Source organism: Cetorhinus maximus, chromosome 15 (assembly GCF_964194155.1).
Source record: "Cetorhinus maximus chromosome 15, sCetMax3.hap1.1, whole genome shotgun sequence".
In the NCBI taxonomy this organism is placed as follows: Eukaryota; Metazoa; Chordata; class Chondrichthyes; order Lamniformes; family Cetorhinidae; genus Cetorhinus; species Cetorhinus maximus.
In genome coordinates, this window is record NC_135893.1 from 44,316,872 (window position 1) to 44,341,509 (window position 24,638).

Below are 24,638 nucleotides of genomic sequence, written 5' to 3' on the forward strand. Positions count from 1 at the left end.
TTGTTTGTGTGGTATGAATGACAGTGTGTTTGACACTTTTATTAGCTTTTCAGAGGCTTCATTTTTTTAAGTCCATTTCAAAGGATTCCCATTGCCATCACATGGCTCCTGTGGATACTGGGTGAGTGACTCTGGAGGATACATGGGGGGCATGGCAAAAGCATGGGGAATATGAAGGTCATGAAGGGAAACTGGGGAGTATGAAGGCGTTTGGGGGTGGTATGAGGGGTGGGTGGAGGGGTTAGGGGCACAAGAATGATGTGGAGAGCTGGACAAATGTTCCAGCGAACTGAGGCAGGCCTTCTAACCAGCCAGCCTCGGTACCCGCACTCCTTCGATGCTACCCGGAGAGTCAGGAAGCTTGAACCTTGCCGCCCATATTTTCAGGAGAGGAAAACACGGCAGGTGTGGGCAGAGGTAATGGGATCGAGTTTCCAAAATCAGGAAATGGCCTGATTTGTGTTTTCTGAGCTCAATATGAAAATCCAGCCCAAGAGTCTAGGTTTAGGTAAGGTTGACTTCAATTGAATCATACAGAAAATTCTCTTGGCAAACCGGAAAAATTTGTCAATGGGTAAATCAATAGAAGTTCAGTGCGATCAGAAGAATTTAACTTGTTACAGAAACAGCGTACACCCATAAGCGTCAAGAACTCTACTTGTCAAAAAGCCATGGAAGACTAAAGAGATAAAGGGACAACATAAAAAATCATAAAATACAAAAATTAGCTCTTGATCCTGGTGAATGGGAGAGATACAAAGAGCAGTAAAGAGTTGCAAAACAGATCGAGTTATGAAAAGGGAATTCAAAAATAAACTTGTATGGAATATCAAAATAACACCAAAATCAAGAGGAGCAATTTTGGCCCTTTGGAGTCTGATAATGGTGATATTGTCAATGAAAATAAGGAAATAGCAGACATGTTGAATAATTACTTTGCATAAGTGTGTGGAGGATGAGGTCAACATTTTGGAAATCTCAAGGAAACCAGTATTGAACTGGGGCAGGGACTCACCAAAATTTATGTAAGCAAATTAGCAGTGATAAAACAAATAATGAGCCTAAAGAGTGACAGGTGGACCAGGTGGTTTCCATCCAGGGTTTTAAAGGGAGTAAGTGAGAAAATTGCACATGCCCTAAATTTGATCTCCCAAAGTTTTCTTGATTCAGGAACTGTTCATGTAGGTTTGAAAAGTGTGCACGTCATCCTACTATTGAATAAAGATGACAGAGGGAAACCAGGGAATTATAGGCCAGTTAATCAAACCTCTATTGTTGGGAAATTACTAGAATCTATAATCTGGGATAAGGTGACTGAATACCTCAAAAATATTCAGCTGATTAGAGAGAGCCACATCGATTTGCAAAGGTTAGGTTATGCCTGACAAACCTGATTGAATTTTCTGAAAAGGTGACTAAAGTAGTGTCTACAGATGGTATGTAAATAGATTTCCTGAAGTCATTCAATAAAGTCCCCATAAGACACAAATAGCTAAAACTGAAACTCATAGGGCAGGATCTTTAGGTCGGCAAGCGGTGTAAAATGATGCGGGGTGACATCAGACGGAACTCCCGACATCACTCCGCGTAATTTCAATTTTCAGGTTGGCGGTGGCGCAGCCGAGTCAGCTGTGCGCCCACCAATGGCCTATTGAGGCCATTAATAAAACAATTTAGGTAATTGACAGGGCTGCCCATTCAACCTTAGGATTGGCGGGCAGGCTGGGAGCCCTGGCGGGCTTAAGAAAAAGCATGAAACCTCATCCACCGGTGGGATGAGGTTTCATAAGGGTTTTTAAATATTTAATAAAGGTTTGAGTTAAAGTGATGGACATGTCCCAACTCGTGACAGTGTCACATGAGGGGACATATCAGGGAAATTTTTTAAACATTTACCTTAAAAGTTTTAATTCTGTGCTGATTTCCCTGAGGCAGAACTTAGCATGTGCGAAAGAGCGCACTCCCAGCTGAGGGAATCCCCCCGCCCGCACAGGGAGCGCATAGCGCTTCCTGGCGGACCTTAATTGGCCCGCCCACTTAAAATGGCAGCACGCCCCCGATCGGAGGTGCGCCTGCCTGTGCCCACTCCTGAACGGGGGAAAATTTTTCCCATAGATTTGAAAGCAAATTATTGACCTGTCTAGGATATTGGCTGAGCTCCAGAAGATGGAGAGTAGAGCTAATGGGCAGGCACTGTAATTGGCAGGATGAGACTACCATAGTATGTGACACCACCACCTTAAATGCAGTTAGGGATGGGCAACAAATGCTGGCCTTGTAAGTGATGTTCACATCCCATGAATATATAAAAACAAGTTGATCCTACAGAGATCTGTGTTGGGGCCTCAACTGTTCGGTGTATTTATTAACAACTTAGATGAAGGGATTATAAAGCCAAATGTCCAAATTTTCTTACGACACAAAGATAGGCAAAATTGCAAGTAGTGTATGGAAGCATATCATTACAAAGAGATAAGTGAATGGGCAAAACTGTGGAAAATGGAGTTAAATATAGGCAAGTGTGAGGCCAACCCTTTTTTGACTTAAAAAGAATAGAACAGGGTACTTTCAAATGGCAAAAGGTTAGAAACAGTGGAAATCCAAAGAGACTTTGGGGTCCAAGTACTAAGATCATTAAAATGTCATGAATGGCACAGAAAATAATCAAAAAGGCTAATGGAATGCTGGCCTTTATAATCTAGAGGACTAGAATATATGGGAGGTAAAAGTGATGTATCAGCTGTACAGAGCCCTGGTTAGATACCTGGGGCAGAATTTTTCCCTCGTTAGGCGGGCAAGCACCCGACCCAAACGAGAGTAAAATGGTGCGTGATGACATCGGGTGAGCCTGGGAGCGGCCGCAAAACTGACCACCGCCCACAATCGGGCCCCAACTGCATGCTGGTAGGCCAATTAAGGCCCACCCAGTGTGAAACGTGGCTCATCGTTGGCCAGGAAGGGCTGTGTGGGGGTGGCGGCCTGTTTGCTGCCGAGTCCAATGGCAATCTGGCGGCGGGCATAATGAAAGCCCAGGCAGCCCCAGACAGGTTGCCATGGAAGGACATCTGGCTGCCGTTCTGACGGTACACTAGAGTGTGGCATGGGAGGGCATGTCGGATGGGCGCTTAGTCCCCCGGCTTTTCGAATGAGTGCCTTGTAGTCCTGCTGGAGGAGGTAGCTGCCAGGAGGGATACCCTTGTCCCCAGAGATGGGAGGAGGCGGCCACCGCGCCTCACCAAGCGGGCTTGAGAGGAGGTGGCAATGGTGAGCAGCTGTAACATGGTGCAGAGCACATGGGTCCAGTGCCGGAAGCGCTTCAATGACCTGCTGTGCTCAGGAAGGGTGAGTATCGTATTGGCATGGGTCAGTGTGCAGAAGTGTTAAGGTGTGGCCGTCCCCTCCGTGGACCTCAGGGGTGTTAGAGTCTAAGTGCCAACTGTCAATGACTCCGGAGCTGACCAAGGGGGTGAACCCTGGCTGCTTGGACTGAGTGCCTTGTGGCTCGAGGATGTGCCCTGCAAGGTGTTCCTCAGCTGGGGTTGGCCAGGCTGCAATAGCACTGCAGGTAGAGAGTGGATTAATCAATGCTTTTCTGTCCTTTCAGGAGAAGACGAGCCATAACCAAGCAGAGAGGGCATGTACAGGCGGAGGCATTCCCAGCCTGCTGCTGCTCTCCCGGTTTGAGTAAGATGCCCTGGAGCTGGAGAGCCTGCACAGTCCCTGTGCAACCGGGCGTGGAGAGGCGGGGGTGCCAGATGAAGGTAAAAGAGCAGTGCACAGAGGTGAGAGTTTCAGATTGTGCAACCATTCTAGTGATGCGAGCCTCAAGTGTGGAGTCCCCATTGATCATTGGAAGACGATGGCACCATGATGCAGATCTCCATTGTCTCACCAGGGTGCCTGGCATGCACAGTGACAGTGTGGTGACTTTAACTAATGACAGGGCCTTCTTCTCCCTTTTAGATTCGCCAGCAGGCGTCCCATCTGCAGACCTTGAACGGCCACTCCTGATGCCAGAGGTCCACCGGGCATCACTGTCGCCTATGTCACACCCGCTCTCTGAAGCAGGCACCAGCGCAGACACCAGCACCTCGGTGGGCATTAGATCAGCGGCTAGAATCTTGGTGCACATTGGTGAGGACACTTCACAGTCGCTTGAGGTGCAGGTGGAGGCAGAGAGTGCCCAGGGCACCGGCAGTTGGAGGACTGCTGGAGACCAGGATGATGCTCAGTCGAAGGCTGATGATGAGCCTCCAGAGACGTCCATTAGGCGGCAGACGTTGGATGTCCAGCAAGATGTACGGGAGGATCTGGCGGAGATCCATGAGGGTCTGCGTGCCATGGTTCTGTGATGGAAGAGTCCATGTGGAGCATCAGCATTGTGCTGACCATCATGGCCGAGCACACTGCCTCCTCCATTGAGAGAGTGGCGACTCTCATGGAGAGGCAGCTCCAGGGAGAGAATGAGGGGTTCCTGGGGTTGCGCTCAGACCTGCATGCCCTTACACAGGCACTGACCTCAGGTGGTCAGTGTCAATGTGGGAGATGGATGAGGCACCCAGTATCCCAGCTAGGTGCCTGTCCATCAATGGTGAGCATGGAGGTCCACAGCGACCTCACGTTGGCGCACGAGATGCCTGTTATCTCTGCTGGCTCCCCTCAGGGCGTTCTGGATGATGGCAGCAGCTTCTCTGTCAGTGACCGTGGCATCTGATGAGGCTGAGGTGACTGGGGAGATGCCAACAGTGGCACTGGCCGCTCCATCCCAGGCAGGTCCATCATAGGCTCCAGCGGCCAAAGGACGACCATCAAGGACATCAAGGTCAACAGGACAGCAGACTGCCTCCAATGCCGGTGCCAGCAAGGGGGGAGCACCTAGATGTAGCACCCGCAAACATAAGTTAAAGGCACCATGAGCACAAGAGGGACAGGTCACGGGTGATTTTATGTTCAGTTATGTTTAATTAATGTATACTGGTCTGGGACTTAAGACCAAGGGAGTTGATGTAACTTGTCTGAACTTGTCAAAATGATATAAATTTTGTTTTTGTCATCGTGGCCTGAGTATGCATCATGTTTTTATTTTATTGGTGCAGGGTACACCAGTATGTAATGCTGGACGTGAGTGGCTCTGAACTTTATTGCAAAGGCACTGAGTGTTCTTTGTGTTCAAATGAAAGGGTCCTTTCAGACATCCGGGATGGAGGCGGCAGCCCTGGCATGTGGTTGAAGCTGATCTTTGGCAGCCTAGCTGAAAGAGCACTGGATCAAGACGTCCCTTGTTCCCTGCCTCCCTGGAGGTTACCGAGGTCTGGCTCCACGCCCTCAGCACTCTCCTCACCGTCCTCATCTTCGGACTCACTACCAGATTCATCATCTGTTGCCTGTTCGGCTGTGTCAAGACCCTCTTCCTCAGTGGGTCCCTCCTTGCCAGTGCCAGATTATGGAGAGCCTAGCATGCAACCACGATCAGTGACACGGCTCTGGGGTGTATTGAACAGTCCAGGCATCGGAAGCACATCTTGAGAAGACCTATGGTCCTCTCTATCACTGCCCTTGTGGAGCCATGACTCGTATTGTAACGCTTCTGTCTCTGTTCTTGGGTGGCAGAGGGGCATCATGAGCCACCTCTTCAAGGAATAGCCCTTGTCACCCAGCAGCCATCCATCCAGTCGGGCTGGAGCACCGAACAGCCTCGGCACCTGGGAGTATCTCAGGTTGTAAGCGTCATGGGAGCTGACTGGGTACCTTGCACAGACTTGCAGAATCTGCATCCTGTGGTCACACACTATCTGCACGTTCATGGAGTGGAAACCCTTCCTGTTGACGAAGGCACCCGGCTGACCTGCTGGCACCTTGATGGCCACATGTGGGCAGTCGATGGCACCCTGGACGCGGGGGAACCCAGAAATCCCTACAAAGTGTCTGGCTCGCTCAGCTTGGCTGAGTTGGTACAGTAAAGAATAAAGGTCAGGACCTGCCTGAACGGAGCTTCTGTCACCAGCTTGATGCAACTGTGGACAGCTAATTGGGAGACTCCACACAGATCCCCCACTGAGCCCTGGAAAGAGCTGGTGGCATAGAAGTTGAGGGCCACTGTGACCCTCAGAGTCACTGGCAGGGGGTGTCCGCACACACTGTCGGAGCTGATCTCAGGTCCATCATTTGGCAAATGGAGGTCACTGTCTCCCTCGTTTGGCATTGACCTCGGACATATTGAGGCAGCTGCATCACCGCCTGTAAACCCTGGCAGCAGGATAGTGGCACCTTCTGTGGCCCCTTCCGCCTTGGGCTTCCTGCTGGCTCTGCCCCTCCTCCCACAGGTCCAAGCCCTGGAAGCTGCACTGAGACACCTGGCCTCCTCTCCCTTCTGCCCCTCTCTTCCTCCTCCTCAGAGGAGGTGCTTCCAGCAGAAACCACAATCCCCATTACCAGGGTAAGGGAAGGCTGTCTCATACCTGGAAGGGTCCACACGGTCTGAATCCTCCGAGGGCCTGGCAGATACCAAAGAGTCCTGACATGAGGCCTGGAAATGCTAAGAATGAAGCCCCGAACAGAGGTGAAGCTGCCAAGTACCAATAAGCAACCAGCAGCAAACTATCTATCAAACTTCTCACTATTCACACTGGCAATGCTGCTGACCCTTATTATCCTGCCTGTGAATGAGGTTTGTGAAAAGGTCAGCTGGCCGCCTGCCTGTTTTGCCCGTGCGATGAGCAGAAAATCGCACAGACAAGGAAAAATCACAGACAATTGGATTGTCAAGGGCCTTAAGTGGCCTGTTAATTAATGGTGGGTGCTGCTCTGGCACCCGTACACGCCCACCGAGCGATATATTGCACGAGTGCATGATGATGTCAGGACACTCACTCAACGTCATCTTGCACTATTTTACTCTTGCTCGGGTCAGGCCCACGCCCACTCGCGGGACAAAAAATTCAGCCCTTGGTTTCATGGTCACCATTAATGATGGTAGAATTTTATTCCGGTTTCATTTAATTAGCTGAATTTAAATTTTCCACTTGCCATGGCAGAATTTGAGCTCATGTCTCCAAATCATTAATCCAGGCCTCTGGATTACCAGTCCAGTAACATAGCTACTATGCTATTGTACCTGCCATGATCTCACTGAATGGATCGAGGGGCTGATAGCCTACTCCTGTTCCTATCTGTTTTGCAGTGATACATTAGTGTCACATATAATGATAATCAGTTATATAAATCTTTTTTGGGGGATATTTCTAAAAATTATACTAGTTTGTAAAGAGTTTCTTGAGGAACCAGCTTTTTAGCTTTGTTCAGGATGCATAATAATGTTTTAAGAAAGCTTTCTAGACAAATTTAATTCAGATATGGCTGCTATTTTGCGAACATTGCCAAAATAGGATCCAATTACCCCCACAATTGCATCTCATTTAACTAAACAAAAAGACCCATCAGGTTGCAAGTTTACTTCCATTCTAGCCACTGGAACGTCTCTGATCAAAAGTGATTACAATGTGGTTCAATAACTTGAGTGATACTGAATAATACTTACTTTCACAATGTTCTAAGAACTGAATGCATTCTTGGATAACAGTGTCCCTCAGCATAATCATGTGTTTTGCCATATTTTCCAGTAAAGATAAGAAGCACCGTTTTGCATAATACCAGGTATCTGTTCCAAGCTGTAAAGAAAAAAGAGATTTAAAAGTATGAAACTTGACCAACATTTTGTGCTGAATCAGCTGGGGTTGCTAATGATGTCCATCCAATGCATTTCATGAACTTTTGTTGAAGGTATGTAACACTGCTACACAATCTTTTGCTGGAAATGACTTTCACTTATTGTTTCTAAAATATAATGCATTAGGATCCAATTGTCTATTTTAAAATGTCGAGATAACATATGCATGAATTTCTTTAATAGAAATAGTACCCATTGAAAGATGTCTGTTATTTTGTACATCAAAAATTTCCAATCATCCATGAACACTTTGGGTGAAGCACCTCAGTGAGTATTCAATGTAGGGTTTTTTGCCACTTTGACTTAAAGGAATCTTCAAACCAACTAAGTTACTTTGTGAAAAACATTATTTTGTTTTTCACTAGGGACATCTGCAATCTACTGGTCCACACATTTTATATATGTGTCCGGCCATCACCAAGTATGCAGTCAAACAGTCAAGATACAGGGCAGGATTTTTACCTCACTGGGCGTGCGCCCGCCTGCTCAGCTAAAAATTCTGCCCTCAGAGTACATAAACCAAGGAAAAAAACCTTCCAGGTATTACACTGTAACTGCATTGTACTTTTAATATCAAAGGATGCACATTGAAATACAGTATGGAGAAAATTCACTTTAAAGTTGAAGGGATTAGTTTCATTTACATAAATCCTAATATTTCCATTATTGAAGTATTTGCACAGTATTTGATGGTCAAACTGACCATGGGTTGCCAGTAAAAAAAAAGTTTTGGTTTTCCTTTATATCCACTCTTGATGTAAAATCGTACACACTACCTCCCCAGCTAACTCTAATCCAATGACCTGAAACCTCCTTCAAAGAAAATTATTTCATCCCCTTCCTAAATAATTGTGCAAGTTCAATTTCAAGGAAAGTGATATTTTAGGAAATGTGAATTTGGCTTGCGGTCTAAACTATACAACACTGGAAGACCAGAATATGAAATTCATTTAACTACCTATGAAATGATTGAAACAATGTTAATTTCATGAGTAATATTGAAAGAGTTGCAATAATTATACTTACTGATAACAGCCAGTGCACTATTGTTTGATTTATTTCAACTCAGTTTAATACTTCATTGTAGCTCTGATTGGAATATTGCTTTGCATTGAATATATTTCACATGTACATCAGACAACAAATCTACACCATTTTACACATGCATGTTAAGAAATACAGTGCTTTCCTAATGTTTAATGTTAATATAGTTCAGCACGCAATTGGACCAGATTTTCCTGGAAAAATAACAGTGTTAACGTACAAATAAGGACATAAGAACTAGGAGCAGGAGTAGGCAATTCAGCTCCTTGAGCCTGCCCCGCCATTCAATACGATCATGGCTGATCTCATTTTGGCCTCAACTCCAATTTCCCGTCCTCTCCCCATAACCTTTCAACCCGTTACTAATTAAAAATCTGTCTATCTCCTCCTTAACTTTATTCAGCGTTCCGGCATCCACTGCACTCTGAGGTAGTGAGTTTCACAGATTCATGATCCTTTGAGAAAAGTATTTCCTCCTCATCTCTGACTTAAATTAGACAGGAGATTCAGGGATGAAGAGAAAGGGAGTGAGTTGTGCATCCCCAGAACCTGCTGGTTAATTTAGACAACTCCGCTGTTCACCTTGTGCAAATGGCATTTCATCCTTCACCTCCCTGTTATTTTTAAGAACTTGCTGGATTTACACATTAATTACACTTTAAACTTACTGCAGAAAGTTATTTAGTAACATAAATGCCCCTTTAACAATATGAAAGTTGTTAATGCAATGTCCATCACTCTCTGGCATAGAAAGAGAACAGTTTAAACTGTTGAGCAAAAATCCTGGGTGTATTAGTTCACTGAGAAATCCTAAAAATGTTAATTTTTTACTTTTTTTCTTATTTTTCTTTTGGTTACATGGAAATGCAGTAGCATTCAGATTTCATGGTCTATACAACTGGAAGTGGGTTTCTTGCTAAAGTCAAGTACTTTGTTCATTTTGACAATTACAATAAATGAGCTTTCAGGTCTCTCATTTTTGACTAGTTAATTTTTGTATCAATGACTGATACGGACTGGAGCAGTATGGGATTTCCAGGTGATTCAACAAATGGATACAACTGGGGCTTAATATTCACCTCAGTGTGCGGGCACACGCCCAACATGCATGAGCATGAAAAAGTGCGTGATGATGTTGGGCGAGCGTCCTGACATCATCACCCACTCGCGTGATATTTCGGTGGGCGGGCAAGCACGGGAGTTGGCAGCGCGCCCGCTGAAAATGAAGTGGGCTATTAAGCCCATTAATCAATTAATTAGACTGAATTTTTCCCTGCCCGCCCATCCATTCAGTTGGTGGGCGGGCGGAAAGGCCAAGTGGCCTTTGGATTTTTGAGGAAACCTCATCCATGGGAGGGATGAGGTTTCCGATGTTAATTAAAAATAAAGTAGAAATTTTTAAACCTCATTTTTATCATGCCCCTGCTCATGCGACAGAGTCATATGAGGGGACATCTTTTCCTTTTTTAAAATACTTTATTTTTCATGTGAAAAATCTTCAGCTCCCTGAGGCATCTTTGTGAGTGCACCTGCACGCATGCGCAGGCTTCCACGCTTGCCCTCCTCCTCCTCCCCACCCAGGCAGTGTTGAGCGTTTCAGCGAGTGATTTACGCTGACTGGCCGTTAATTAGCCAGCCAGCATGAAATCGCGATCGGGGCCTGATCGCGGGCAGCTGACCGTTGTGCGGCCGCTCCCAGGCTTGCCCGTTGTGCCCGCCCAACGAGGGGAAAATCCTCCTCCTAGTATTTCTGATTTTTTTTTCATCTCAGGTTTTCATCCCACGTGATTCAGCATTTGTTCACATTTTAAGCAAACTTTGGTAATTACATGGCTTACCACAATGAATGACTTTAAGGAGGTCAAGTTGAAAGCCAGAATTGGTCTGATCTGATTCACTTTGTAGACTAACAATACTATCTGAATTTTTCTGAATATGAAAGGGATATTGTGAAGGCCCTACTTGGTTAGAAGTTTTTACTTGATACAATCTGCCACCTTAGCTCTGAAGAAGAGTTATAAGGACTCGAAACGTTAACTCTGTTTATCTCTCCACTGATGCTGTTAGGCCTGCTGAGTTTTTCCAGCATTTTCTGCTTTTGTGCCACCTTTGTTTTATCTTACCTTTTTATTGTATGGCTCCAAGCTCTTTATTACTCTTGAAATGCCAAATTCATAATTTCCTTTAGCACAGTATAAGGTCCTGAAAAAATTGAGAATATAAAATGATGTAAAAAGAGCAAGGCATTATCAGCAAAAGTCAACATGGATTTATTACTAACAGTATCAATATATAATTGATGGAATTGTAATTAGAGTAGTTTAATTATTCATTTTTAAAGAAAGTTTGTTAACAGAATAACTAAACTCTTCATAACAGGATCGAGATAAAGTAGGTTTGATAGGAATGTGTATCTGCCATGTGAAAAAAAACATGTAAAACAACTGTAACTTTGGAGCAGCAATACGAAGGAGCTTGCATTAAACCATATTTTAATCTGGTTTATATACCATTACAGGTACAAAAAACAACCTGAATTTCAAGAGTATCAGAAAATAACCTCCCAAAAGTTCACCTTCAGTTATATTTATCTCCCATTAGCATAAGACTATTCCACTGCTATCCACTTTTCACTGAGGATTCAATTATTTAATGCCATCTCAATGAAACCATTCATCCTTTTTATCACAAAAATACTTGCAAGGCCAGTAGTATATAATGTTAAACACAGTCTATTTATGGATTCTGAATATCTTGGTTAAACTTTGAAGAGTTAGTAAAAAGATATTTTTCCTACTCTGGAGCTGGAGGTTTATAAGCACCTTCCTAACTGTAAAACATTCCTCTCTACACAATTGAAGACTGCAAAATGGCATTATTTGCATAAAGAAAAGGATATATGAATTTAAATATAACTTTACCAATAAAACAGAATATTACCCAACTTATCAAGAACAATGTCATGCAACATCTGCTAGTGTCTTAAGGATTTACACTACGATATACAATGGATTTTTTTTAACCACATATGTCCCATGTTATACCTGTTCACATTTATTCTGTGTATGTGAGCTTGATTTCAACTACTTCCTCACGATCAAATTTTTAAAAAAATCAAAATATAGAGGGCACAATGTTTGCTGAAAGGTAAAAACAAATGGCTGTTGATTTTAATAAAGGTAAATTTTCTAAGATGGAACCATATATGCAAATTCCTGACAAGATTGTCCCATGAATTAATCTAGCCTCAGAAATTCATCACAAGGTTCCATATGATTTGAAGTGAGTTAAATTAGATGGTGGTTAGATGCTCTAAACTCTGTTACCGTTATTTATTTAAAGTAACACAGGTCTATTTTTTTATTTTGAAATAACTGGAGGTGACTGGATTTTGCACAGAAGTCAGCAAACTTCTTCACAACACTGAAATGAGCATCTCTGTGAATTTTACTACACACATCTTCCGCAATCTAGCTTTACCTTTGGACCAATTCTAAATAGAAATTCTTTATCATAAGCTTTGTCATAAGTTTTTGTGAAGAAGAAAAGACTCAGTTATTGGAAAGAATAGGTCAATGTAGCTGATGACACTTCTGAACAGATAATGCTAGGAAGAAAGAGAACTGTTCTATCTCAGGTTTTTTTTTAGAAAATGCTTCTTCAGATTCCGTTAGTGGTCCAGTGATATGAATGCCTTTATCATTGGCTGTGGTTGTACCTTCATATCTTCATCTAAAGTGAAATATTTTGTTAGCAGCTAAGAAAATAAATGGATATGTAAATTCACAAACCTGAAAAATCACGTCAACTTGTGCATTCTACCAGACACCAATTTATTTTGACAATCTGTTTCGCCGTTTTCTTATTTAACAATTGGTTTAAGCGGCTCCCACATTCAGGTTGTCCTCTTTGATGGGGAGGGTGGCACAGTTCAGATGGAAGGTTACTCCTAATTATCATAATTGGTCCTTGGTAATCTTAGGATAAAGTATCATTAAATGATGCAGGAAAAACCGTCTCATCTCCTGGCAATGCACACAAGACTGCCAAACATACCAGCACATATGCCAATTAAGCCTTGGATTCACACTTAGGTTTTCATTGGGGGTTGGGGTGGTGGGAGGATGGTTCTCTGATATTAATGGAACTCTTCAGAGTTTTCGGAATTTGCTGTTGCTAATTGTTTTCCTATAAGAATTCCAATATTCCTGGAAAAAAGAGACAAGCTGCCGAAGCTTTTCATCTTGCACTCATCAGGACAGGTTTGCAAGAATATCAAATCTCAAAGGGCATTTGGTATTCTTGCGAATTGCAATATTGTTTATTAGTCCATGTTTTTAATTATTAATTGCCAGTGAAAGGCACTCTTTCTAATCTCCTTTACATGTTGTTCGCATCTCCTCAAAGGCAAAGTTTCAAAGTTTAGCCTAGACAATCACAGCCAGTTTTCATAGTGTGAGGCACGACTTTCTGTGAATTGCTACTGCACTGCTGCATTTATTATCCAAGCTTTGGTATTCATGGCAACACAAGCTATATTCCCGAAGCACTCAATTGATTCGTGAGCATCCATCTTGGAATACTACTCTCCCTTCTGAAAATTATTTGCAGCCCCTCAGCATCAACACCATTCATGGTTTCACGTATTTTTCTGAGATGCAATGCTCTGCTAAATACTACACAGTACTTTGTAGCTCCAGCACTTAATCTGTCACTGTCAAATGACATACAGCCTACCCTATGACAAGGTTAACAATGCAGAGATGATAAATTTTTTTGTCTGGGTCATCGTATGCCAGTTGCTCCTCTTCCTTTTCAATCTTCCTCATTAGTTCCTCTGCCTTTCAAGGGAAATACATACATCCATATTACTACAAAGTAAGCAAACTGAACACAGTTCACATAATAGCTATTCATAAATCAATTCACTTTATTTCGGAAAGTGTGACCAAATTAAAATAGGTATTTGAACAATATCAATGTAAGTGTTACAAAATGGAAAAGGACGGAATAGGCTATGAGGACAGGTACTCAACAGTCAGGATTGAAAATAAGTTGGCTAACATACATCCCTTTTGCTTATTGCTAATTTGCATATCATCTTAGTGGCCAGAAATGATTTGGTAATTTCTGTATGTTTCATTATGAAATACTTCTCACAAATTACAAATGATAGAAACCTGTATGTTTGTCAATGCAATAGCTTCAAATGCAGTTACTGTTGTTATGTCTTGCAGCAACATAGAATAGATTGAATTTAAACAGTGAAGAAAACCCTAGCAGATAGTGGAGCATCATGAGAGAGGCCGCGAGCAAATTTAAAAACCTTAGTTTGTGAAGGGAACCCTAGTGGGGGCAGTGGAGAATCGGGGGATAGGCAAGGAGTAAATTTAAACACACAGGAACCCAAGCAGGCCAGTGGAGGGTCGCAGAAGAGGACCAGGACAAATTTAAATAGTGTGGGGTACCCAAGTCAGAACAGTGGAACCCTACAGGAGAGATCTAGAGTGAATTCTAACAGCAGGGCAAAGAGGCCTGAAACACATTTAAACAGCATTGGGAATCCAAATGCATCACTTTTTAAATTTCTTTCACAGGATGTGGATGTCGCTGGCTGGACCAGCATTTATTGCCCATCCCTAGTTGCTCTTGAGAAGGTGGTGTTGAGCTGCCTTCTTGAACTGCTGCAGTCCCTGTGGTATAGGTACACCCACAGTGCTGTTAGGAAGGGAGTCCCAGGATTTTGATCCAGCGACAGTGAAGGAATGGTGATATATTTCCAAGTCAGGATGGTGAGTGACTTGGAGGGGAACTTCCAGGCAGTGGTGTTCCATCTATCTGCTGCCCTTGTCCTTCTGGATGGTAATGGTTATGGGTTTGGAAGGTGCTGTCTAAGGAGTCTTGGTGAATTCCTGCAGTGTATCTTGTAGATGGTACACACTGCTGCTCCTGTGCGTGGGTGGCGGAGGGAGTGAATGCTTATGGATGGGGTGCCAATCAAGCAGGCTGCTTTGTGTCAAGTTTCTGAAGTGTTGTGGGAGCTACTCTCATCCAGCCAAGTGGGGAGTATTCCATCATATTCCTGACTTGTGCCTTGTAGATGGTGGACAGGCTTTGAGGTGGGCCGGGTGAAATTTTGGGGAGAAATAATAGTAATTTAAAGATTAAAAAATAAAAACAGGAGCAAAAATATAATATGACTAGCCTGGAACCTGTGATGAGAATAAAGCGAGGTTATCAGAGCACTCCATTATAACGGAGGAAGTTTGACAGCGATTTCTGAAGTATGCACATAGACAATTAAGCATGGAAATCCACAAGTTGATACCCCCGCTCCTCCATAGGGTCACTGCTGCAGTCCTCACAGACACAGTATAACAGCATGAGCTTGCTTTCATTGCTCATTTGCTCAACGCTAAAAATAGCTGAAAATATAAGAGCTGGTGAATTCAGTAGTAAGTGAGGACCAACTTTGTTCGCCCTCAAAGACAGGCGCAGGGATCATGATGTGAGATTAACCTGTGGCAGTTGCTTCTGGTGCTGCAGGACACCAACTTTGTGCTATCTGCTAATGAACACGATTGCAGTGTGCAGCTGCATACCTCAGCAAGGGACCCAATGTTGAGAGATAGTTAAAACCAATCTGCACCACCTAACACTGTGGCTGGATCAGGTAGTGGAAGATGTTGTGGAATTCATTCTGAGGTGGAAAAAGACTGAAGAATGACACAACATAGGAGAAAGTCGGCTTCAAGATTTTGTGATGCTGCCTGAGAATCTTTGGTGCGGAGGAGATGTGTGCTCTATCAACAGGGGTCTAGGAGTTTCTCCATTCAACCTCTCAGGCGGCAGTGGGATCAAGTAGCTGGGGTGGGGGAGGGAGTGGGGGGGCCCGGACCTGGATGCAGTACTGTAAAAAGTTCAATGACCTAACATGGGTTGTCAAGGTCAGTGAATGCACCTTTACATGCCGTATCCAACCAACTGCACCGCTTGACTCACATACTGTTCAAGGACCACACTCCTATCACTCACCTACCAATCTCTATCAATCTCTAACATTCAGAGTTTCCACCTCACCCTCAGACACTTCGCGTCCCTTACACACATTGCCAGACACAACACTCAAACAGATTGCACCACACTCACAGGCACATTTCCCTTTCTCTCTTGCAGGTCAAGGCGGTCAACAACTGGAGACAGCAGATAACTAGAGGAGGATAGGGTGCTGACATGTCCACACCCCCATGGAGGAGGTGGTGCTAGCCATCATTGGAGTGGCCATTGCTCAGGTCGTGACAAACGGTTGGTCTGAAATGACAGATCATGGTAATCCCATACCTAATTCTCCTTCTCACATCTCCCTTTCCCCCTTATCGCACAATCTCTTCAGATTTACAAACTCCAGGTCACAGATTCATGGGGCAGAAGGAGGCCATTCAGTCCATTTTGTTTGCACAGCTCTCCAAATGTGGCATTCTCCCTCCTTCCCCCATGCCCATATTCTTTTTTTGAATGCTTCAATTGAAACTGCTACCAGCACATTCTCAGGCAGTGCATTCCAGGACTTAACCACACACTGTGTGAAAAAGTTTTTTCTCATATCACTTTTGCTTCTCTTGGCAATTACTTTAAATCTGTGCCCTTTTGTTCTTGATTCTTCCACCAATGGAAACAGTTTCTCCCTATCTTCCCTATCCAGTCCCCTCAGGATTTTGAATACCTCTATCAAATCTCCTCTCAGCCTTCTTTTCTCCAAGGAAGACAATTCTAACTTCTCCAATCTCTCTTCATAACTGATGTTCCTCATCGCTGGAACCATTCTCGTGAATCTTTTCTGCACTCTCTCCAATGCCTTCACATCCTTCCTAAAGTAAAGCGCCCAGAATTGGATGCAATACTCCAGCTGAGGCCGAACTAATGTCTTATACAAGTTCTACATAAGCTCCTTGCTCTTGTACTCTATGCCTCTATTAATAAAGCCCAGGATACAGTAAGCTTTATTAACCATGCTCCCAACCTGTCCTGCCACCTTTGATGATTTACGCACATATACACCCAGGTCCTTCTGCTCCTGCACCCACTTCAGAATTGTTTCCTTTATTTTATATTGGCTGTCCACATTCATCCCAGCAAAATGAATCATTTCACATTTCTCTCCATCAAACTTCATCTGCCACCTGTCTACACACTCCACCAGCTTCCTTTTGAAGTTCTACACCTCTGAGTTCACAATTATTTCAAGTTTTGTATAATCCGCAAATTTTGAAATTGTGCCCTGTACACCGGGGTCATTAATATAGATGGTACCAGTAGGACCATTGGGTGGCCAAAACTAAGATACAAGGACTTATTCAAGCTCTTCATAATTTCATGCCAGATTAACTTTAGGACCTGGGAACAGTCTGCACATGATCAAAGCACTTGGCACTGATGTCTTCATGCTGGAGCACAGAAATGTAAAGGACTGTGTCTTCAGATTGCTACAGAAAAATGGCACCGCAAGGAACTTGCATCTGTAGCCCTGCATCAGCAAATGACGACCTACGATGCTTCCACTAAAACCAACATGTCTTGCTCGAATTGGACTGTGTTCCTACTTGAAGATTCACAACAGATAAGCAATAGATGTGAATCATTGCTAACAAAGCTAAGCCAAAGAGAGAAGATGGTGCAAGCATACACCTTGTACTTTTCCCCTCTCCTCTCACCACAACCCTACCCTTCTGCCTTTCGTGTTTCAGATATCCAAGAAATGCAATCAGGCCAGTCAATAGAGGGACAGCAAGAAGACTGTGATAATGAAACACCGTCACACCATCTCACACTCACAGCCCACCAGCTCAAATGCTGACATTGTGCGTAACTTAGAGGATAACTTAGAGGCAGGATCTGCACCGGTGAAGCATTGGACACAAGCGGCCTGCAGCTAGCAAAGGGAACAAGAGGACTCAGAGGAGCACTTGATTGGGTTGCCTACAAAAGAAGGTTGATGGGTATGCACAATTAAATGCTTGGTGCATTCGCAGGCCTTCCAAAAAAGCTGTGTGCAATGTCGTGGAGCATGGAGAAGTCTGCCACCAACTTTTCATAAAGCTTTTTGTGGAGCTTAAAGCCTATCCTCTCCAGATGGAAGTGGTGGCCAATTCTATTTGCACACCTGTGGATCCAGCCATGATACAGTGCCTGGTGGTTGATGTTGCAGCTTCCATGGCAGCACAGATGTTTGGATGCATCAGTAGAAACTCATTGCTGTCATGCATGCTCATACCTGCGAATATCGGTGTTCACAGAGGTTTGCAAGGTATCACAGCTGCTCTTGTTGAGGCATTGCCTCAGAGGAGTGACAGTAGACCTGTGCACCATGAACCTGCTGTCCTCTCTCAGGATGAGGGATTTTGCCCTCCCACCACTGTCACTATGCCAGCCTGCTTGCTGTTGCCAGTCAACCAGAGCAGATTGGTGCTGCCCATGACAGAATACTGCAAACTAACGTTGGGCCTTTTATGCCCAGAGCTGCTCAAGGCCACCATCCAAGGGCATCTTACCGTTACCCCAGTTGAAAGCCTTCCACCAGTCACACTGCAGTCACTGGGGCAAAACTGTGCAGGAGCACCAGGAAAGGCAAAGGCACCTGCAAGATTGACACTAAGGAAATAGACATGGGCGAATAATTGAAAGTTTTTTTGCATTCTGGTGTGCTTTGATTTATAAATTTCTTTTGTGATGACTTTAATTTTTGCATCGTTGCCAGGGGGATAGTGGTGGTCAGTAACAGAGGGAAGATAAGGTGTGGGAGTATTGTTGAATGGGGAATTGGGGTTGTGTTTTATGGTATTGTAGTTGGATGAGTTATTTCCAGATAGCCTGGCCAGAAAAGAGTTGTCTAGGTTACCTCTTCCCTTCCTATATCACCTCCTCAAACCCGTGACCTCCACCATCTGAAAGAACAAGGGCAGCAGGTGCATGGAAGGCCACCTCCTGCAAATTTCCTCAATCCTCACCACCCTGACTTGGAAATATATCGCTGTTCCATCACTGTCACTGGGTCAATATCCTGGAACTCCCTCACTAACAGCACTGTGGGTGTACCTACACCGCATGAACTGCAGCGGTTCAAGAAGGCGGCTCACCCCCACCTTCTCAAGGGCAACTAGGGATGGGCAATAAATGCTGGTCTTATCAGTAATGCTGATATCTGGACTATAGCATGTGGGAGTTGTGAACTGTCCCTAACAAACACATTTCAGTAGATGTCTCCATCTCGAATCTCTCCAGCTCAGAATCTTTGAATTGGACTGTGAGTTGGAGAGACTTAGACACAGAAGGAAAGGGGAGCAGTATCTGCAAAGTTTGCTCCAGACATTGGTCACATCTCAGGGAGGTTCAGAACGGGTTTGGTGTGACTGATAATCTGCAAAGTAAGGAGAACCCAGGTGAGTTAGAGAATGAGGATCTGCAGAAACTGATCAGGCACAATGTACTTGCCACCTATGAGGATAAGGATGAGGACTCTCAGAGGACAGGCAGAATGCAGACCATGCTTGGAGCAGGACTTGGAGCTGCCCAAAAAGGGGAGGTGGAGGACAAGGAGGAGGGGAAGTGTAATGTGCTATTTGTAGGGAATTTATTAATAAGGGGGACAAATAGCATCCCTTGTAAGCAGGGTCCAGAGTCCCATATGATATGTTGCCTGCTTGTCGTCAAGATGAGGGACATCTTGAATCAGCTTGAAAGGATATCGTGCAGGCAGGGAGAGGATCTATTTATTGTGATCCATATTGAGACAAATATAGGGAAAAGTAGGCAAGGGGTCCTGTTTGGAGGACCTCCTGTCCTCCAAGCCAGGAACTAGGAGCTAAATTAAAGGAAAGACCTCATGGTCATAATGGCTGGATTATTATCTGAGCCACATGCATATTGATGCAGGAATAATCAGATTCCGGAATTGAACACGTGGTTGAAGGAGTGGTGTGAGAAAGAGGACTTCCACTTCATGGGACACTGGCACTGGGGTAGGAAGAAATTGTATCGCTGAGACAGGCTCCACCTGAACTAGGCTGGGGCCAGAGTCCCAGCAGAAAGGATAAAGAATGTGGTAACAAGGACATTAAAATGGTAAATGGGGAGTGGAGGGGAAAGTTTCTGGTGGGAATGGTGGTAGAAAAAACAGGTCAAAACAAATGAGAGACAAGAGAGACAAATAACAGTCAGAAATTGTGCTTTTAGTAAAGGGAAAACTAAAAGATTTAAAGTAATTAAACTAGGAGAGAGAAATAAGAAATGTGTAAATAGAACATCAGAGCAAAAGCACAGATTAGTGTGTGTGGCCTAAACAAGAGATTCTTGGAATTTCTGAAATTTCCCCGTTTGGGGAGAAGGTGATGGGCCGGCATGCTTCCGATCGGCGCCCGCAATTGGGGGCGCGGCGCCATTTTACGTGGGTGGGCCAATTAAGGCCAGCCCAGCCTGACGTCCACAGGGAAACACTGTGCACTCCCTGTGCGGGTCGGGGGAATCCCTAAAATCGAGAGTACGCTCTCGATGCATGCGCATGTGCGCGAAAGAGCGCACTCATCTACCTGAGGCTAAGAGCTGCCTCAGGGAGATCGGCTCTACTTTCAATAATACTAAAAATAGAAAAAAAAAAATCCCTTACATGTCCCCTCATGTGACAATGTCACATGAGTTGGGACATGTTCATAATTTCCATAACAACTTTATTAACATTTTTAAAACCCTACATGAAACCTTATCCCGCCGGTGGATGAGGTTTCATGTTTTTTCTAGTTCCTGCCGGGGCACCTGGCCTGCCCACCAACCTTAAGGTTGGACGGACAGGTTCTTTAATTGCTTAATTGATCCTGTCAATGGCCTCAATTGGCCATTGGCAGGTCGGCGGACGCGCAGCTGATTTTGCTGCGACCCCGCCTTCCTGAAAATTTTAATGGGGCATTTTATGCATTGGCAAGTGGGCACCGCCCCCGCTCACTGACAGTAAAATCCTGCCCATGGAGTATTTGGAATCAATTGAATGAATTTCAGGCACACATTCAGCTTGGAGGGTATTATGACATGGTCACCATTAAGGAGAGATGGCTATATTATGTTCAGGATTGGGAACTAAATACACCAGATTATAAGATCCACAGGAAAGATAGGGAATATGATATGGCAGATGCCTTAGTGATTAAGGATGAAATCAATTCAATGATAAGAGAGGATATAATGAGAGGTAAGCAGGCAGTGGAGACTTTATGGGTAGAATTAAGAAACTGAAAAAGATTTATAACTGGAGTAGGAAGTGTATATAAGTCCCCTAGTCACAGCTGTGAAGTGGTAGATTGCATTAATGCAGTAATTCAACACATATGAAACGATGGTGGCTTTAATAGGGAAGTTTAACGTTTCATATCGATTGGGGCAAGCAGACATGTCAGAAAGGCAATTAATTCTTGAGTGCATTCAGGATAGTTTTCTGCAGTGGGAGGCAGTGGCATAGTGGTATTTTCACTGGACTAGTTAACCAGGGTAATGCTCTCGGGATCCAGGTTCAAATCCTACCTCGGCAGATGGTGGAATTTGAATTCAAACAATAAAAGTCTGGAATTAAGAGTCTAATGATGACCATGAAATCATCACTGATTGTTGTAAAATGCCATCTGATCACTAATGCCCTTTCCTGGTCTGGCTTACATGACTCCAGGCCAACAGCAATGACCCCTATCAGTTGTTTCAAACGCCTAGAAAGGCAGGACAAACCCAGTGGAGGTGGTGGCACAGTGGTATACAGTCAGGAGGGAGTTCCCTGGGAGTCCTCAACATCGACTCTGGACTCCATGAAGCCTCATGGCATCAGGTCAAACATGGGCAAGGAAACCTCCTGCTAATCACCACGTACTGCCCTCCTAGATTTAAGCACTGGAAATGACAGAGGCAAATTCAGCCCTGTCGACCCTGCAAAGCCCACCTTACTAACATCTGGGGGTTTGTGCCAAAATTGGGAGAGTTGTCCCACAGACTAGTCAAGCAACAGCCTGACATAGTCATACTCACAGGCTCATGTACCATCTACAAAGTACACTGAACACCAGCACCTGGAAGTTCCCCTCCAAGCCATTCACCATCCCGAAATATATCGCTGTTCCTTCACTGTCGCTGAGTCAAAATCCTGGAACTCCCTTCCTAACAGCATTGAGGGTGTATCTACATCACATAGACTGCAGTGGTTCAAGAAGGCAGCTCACCATCACCTCCTCAAGGGCAATTAGGGATGGGCAATAAATGCTGGCCTAGCCAATGATGCCCACATCCCAAGAATGAAATTTTAAAAATCATACCTTACAGATAATGTTCCAGACATCACCATCACTGGGTATGACCTGCCCCACTGGCAGGACAAACCCAGTGGAGGTGGTGGCACAGTGGTATACAGTCAGGAGGGAGTTCCCTGGGAGTCCTCAACATTGACTCTGGACTCCATGAAGCCTCACGGCATCAGATCAAACATGGGCAAGGAAACCTCCTGCTAATCACCACGTACTGCCCTCCTTCAGCTGATGAATCAGTGCTCCTCCATGTTGAAATTCACTTGGAGGAAGCACTGAGGGTGGCAAGGGTGCAGAATGTACTCTGGGTAGAGTACTTCAATGTCCATCACCAAGAGTGGCTCGGTAGCACCACTACTGACCAAGCTGGCCGAGTCCTAAAGGACATAGCTGCTAGACTGCATCTGCAGCAGGGGGTGAGGGAATCAACAAGAGGGAAAAACATACTTGACCTCATAAAAACAAAAAAACTGCGGATGCTGGAAATCCAAAACAAAAATAGAAACAGAAATACCTGGAAAAACTCAGCAGGTCTGGCAGCATTGGTGGAGAAGAGCACAGTTGACGTTTCGAGTCCTCATGACCCTTCAACAGAACTAAGTAAAAATAGGAAAGGGATGAAATATAAGCTGGTTTAAAGGGGCGGAGGGGCGGGGGGGCGGAGTTGTTGGGACAAGCAGCCAGTGATAGGAGGAGATAACCAAAAGATGACACAGACAAAAGAACAAAGAGGTGTTGAAGGTGGTGATATTATCTAAAGGAATGTGCTAATTAAGAGTGGAGAGCAGGACAAGCAAGGTACAGATAGCTCTAGTGGGGGTGGGGTGAAATAAGACTAAAAGGGCATAAAAGGTATAGATAAACGATGGGTGGAAATACATTTAAAAATAATGGAAATAGGTGGGAAAAGAAAAAAAAATATAAGTTATTGGAAAAAACAAAAAGGAGGGGGAAGAAACGGAAAGGGGGTGGGGATAGAGGAGGGAGTTCAAGATCTAAAATTGTTGAACTCAATATTCAGTCCGGAAGGCTGTAAAGTGCCTAGTCGGAAGATGAGGTGCTGTTCCTTCAGTTTGCGTTGAACATACTTGACCTCATCCTCACCATTCTCCTGTCACAAATGCATCTGTCCATGACAGTATCAGTAGGAGTGATTATCGCACAGTCCTTATGGAGACGAAGTCCCATCTTCACAGAGAGGATACCCTCTATCATGTTGTGTGGCACTACCACTGTGCTAAATGGGATAGATTTCAAACAGATCTTGCGAATCAGAACTGGGTATACATGAGGCGCTGTGGGCCACCAGCAGCAACAGAATTGTACTCAATCACAATCTGTAACCTCATGGCCTGGTGTAACCCCCACTCTATCATTACCACCAAGCCAGGAGGTCAATCCTGGTTCAATGATGAGTGCAGGAGGGCATGCCAGGAGCAGCACCAATCATACCTAAAAATGAGGTGTGAAGTTACAACTCAGTGTGCCAAACAGTGTAAGCAGCATGCGATAGACAGAGCGAAGCGATTCCACAACCAATGGATCAGATTTGACCTCTGCAGTTCTGTGACATCCAGTCGTGAATGGTGCTGGGAGTCCAGCACATCAGTGCAAAAAATAAGGCTGAAGCATTCACAACAATCTTCAGCCAGAAGCATTGAGTGGATGATCCATCTTAGCCTTCTCCTGAGGTCTGCAGCATCACAGATGCCAGTCTTCAGCCAATTCGATTCACTCTACATGATATCAAGAACCAGCTGAAGGCAATGGATACTGCAAAGGTTACGGGTCCAGCAATATTAATGAAGACTTGTGCTCCAGAACTTGCCGCGCCTCTGGCCAAGCTAATCCAGCCCAGCTACAATACTGGCATATACCCTGGTCTGAACTGGAGTGCTGCTTTGGGCTGTATTAGCGTGCTTATGTTGGAGTTTGGTGAGTGAGAGAGTTTGGTGAAGAGGGAAAGAGTGATACTTTCATTTTCTACTTTTCCTCAGAAAGAAGAGTGGCGGCCTTGCTAAGCAGGACCTGGTGAGTATTTCTTCTGTCCTTAATGTTCTCTAAACTCGAGGAAGTAAAACAAAAGGGAGTAATTTAAAGGTAGGTTATGGCAGGGCAACTCGGCCATGTGAAATACTTCTTCTGTGTGAGAAGTCAGCAACACTTCCAGTGTCCAGGGCGACCATGTATGCAAGAGGTGTTTCCAGCAGCAGCTACTCGAAATCTGCGTCTTGGATCTGCAGCAGCGGCCGGAGTCACTGTGGAGCATCCACAAGGATGAGATCTTCGTCGATTGCATATACAGCGAGGTGGTCACACCCCAGATAAAGAGTGCACAGGCAGAAAGGGAATGGGTGTCACCAGACAGAATAAAAGCACTAGGCAGGTAGTACAGGAGTTCCCCGGGTCCATCTCCCCCTCTAACAGATTTCCCGAAGATGGCCTCTCAGGGGAATGAAGCAGGAGCCATGTCCGTGGCACTACGAAGGGGGTGGGGTGGGGGGGCGGCGTGGGGGGGTTGTGGCGGGGGGAGGGGGAGA

At 44.7% G+C, this 24,638-nt stretch overlaps 1 protein-coding gene across 1 annotated transcript in view; it reads right to left on the bottom strand.

The window, feature by feature from the left end:
- ift70 (intraflagellar transport 70) overlaps window positions 1–24,638 on the bottom strand; it is a 228,878-nt gene that overhangs the window by 19,360 nt on the left and 184,880 nt on the right. The window contains exons 17-19 of the mRNA XM_078558310.1: window positions 13,508–13,611; window positions 10,894–10,972; window positions 7,538–7,667 (exon numbers count right to left, since the gene is read on the bottom strand). Of these exons, the coding sequence (XP_078414436.1) occupies window positions 7,538–7,667; window positions 10,894–10,972; window positions 13,508–13,611 (313 nt within the window). The remainder of the gene's footprint in view (window positions 1–7,537; window positions 7,668–10,893; window positions 10,973–13,507; window positions 13,612–24,638) is intronic.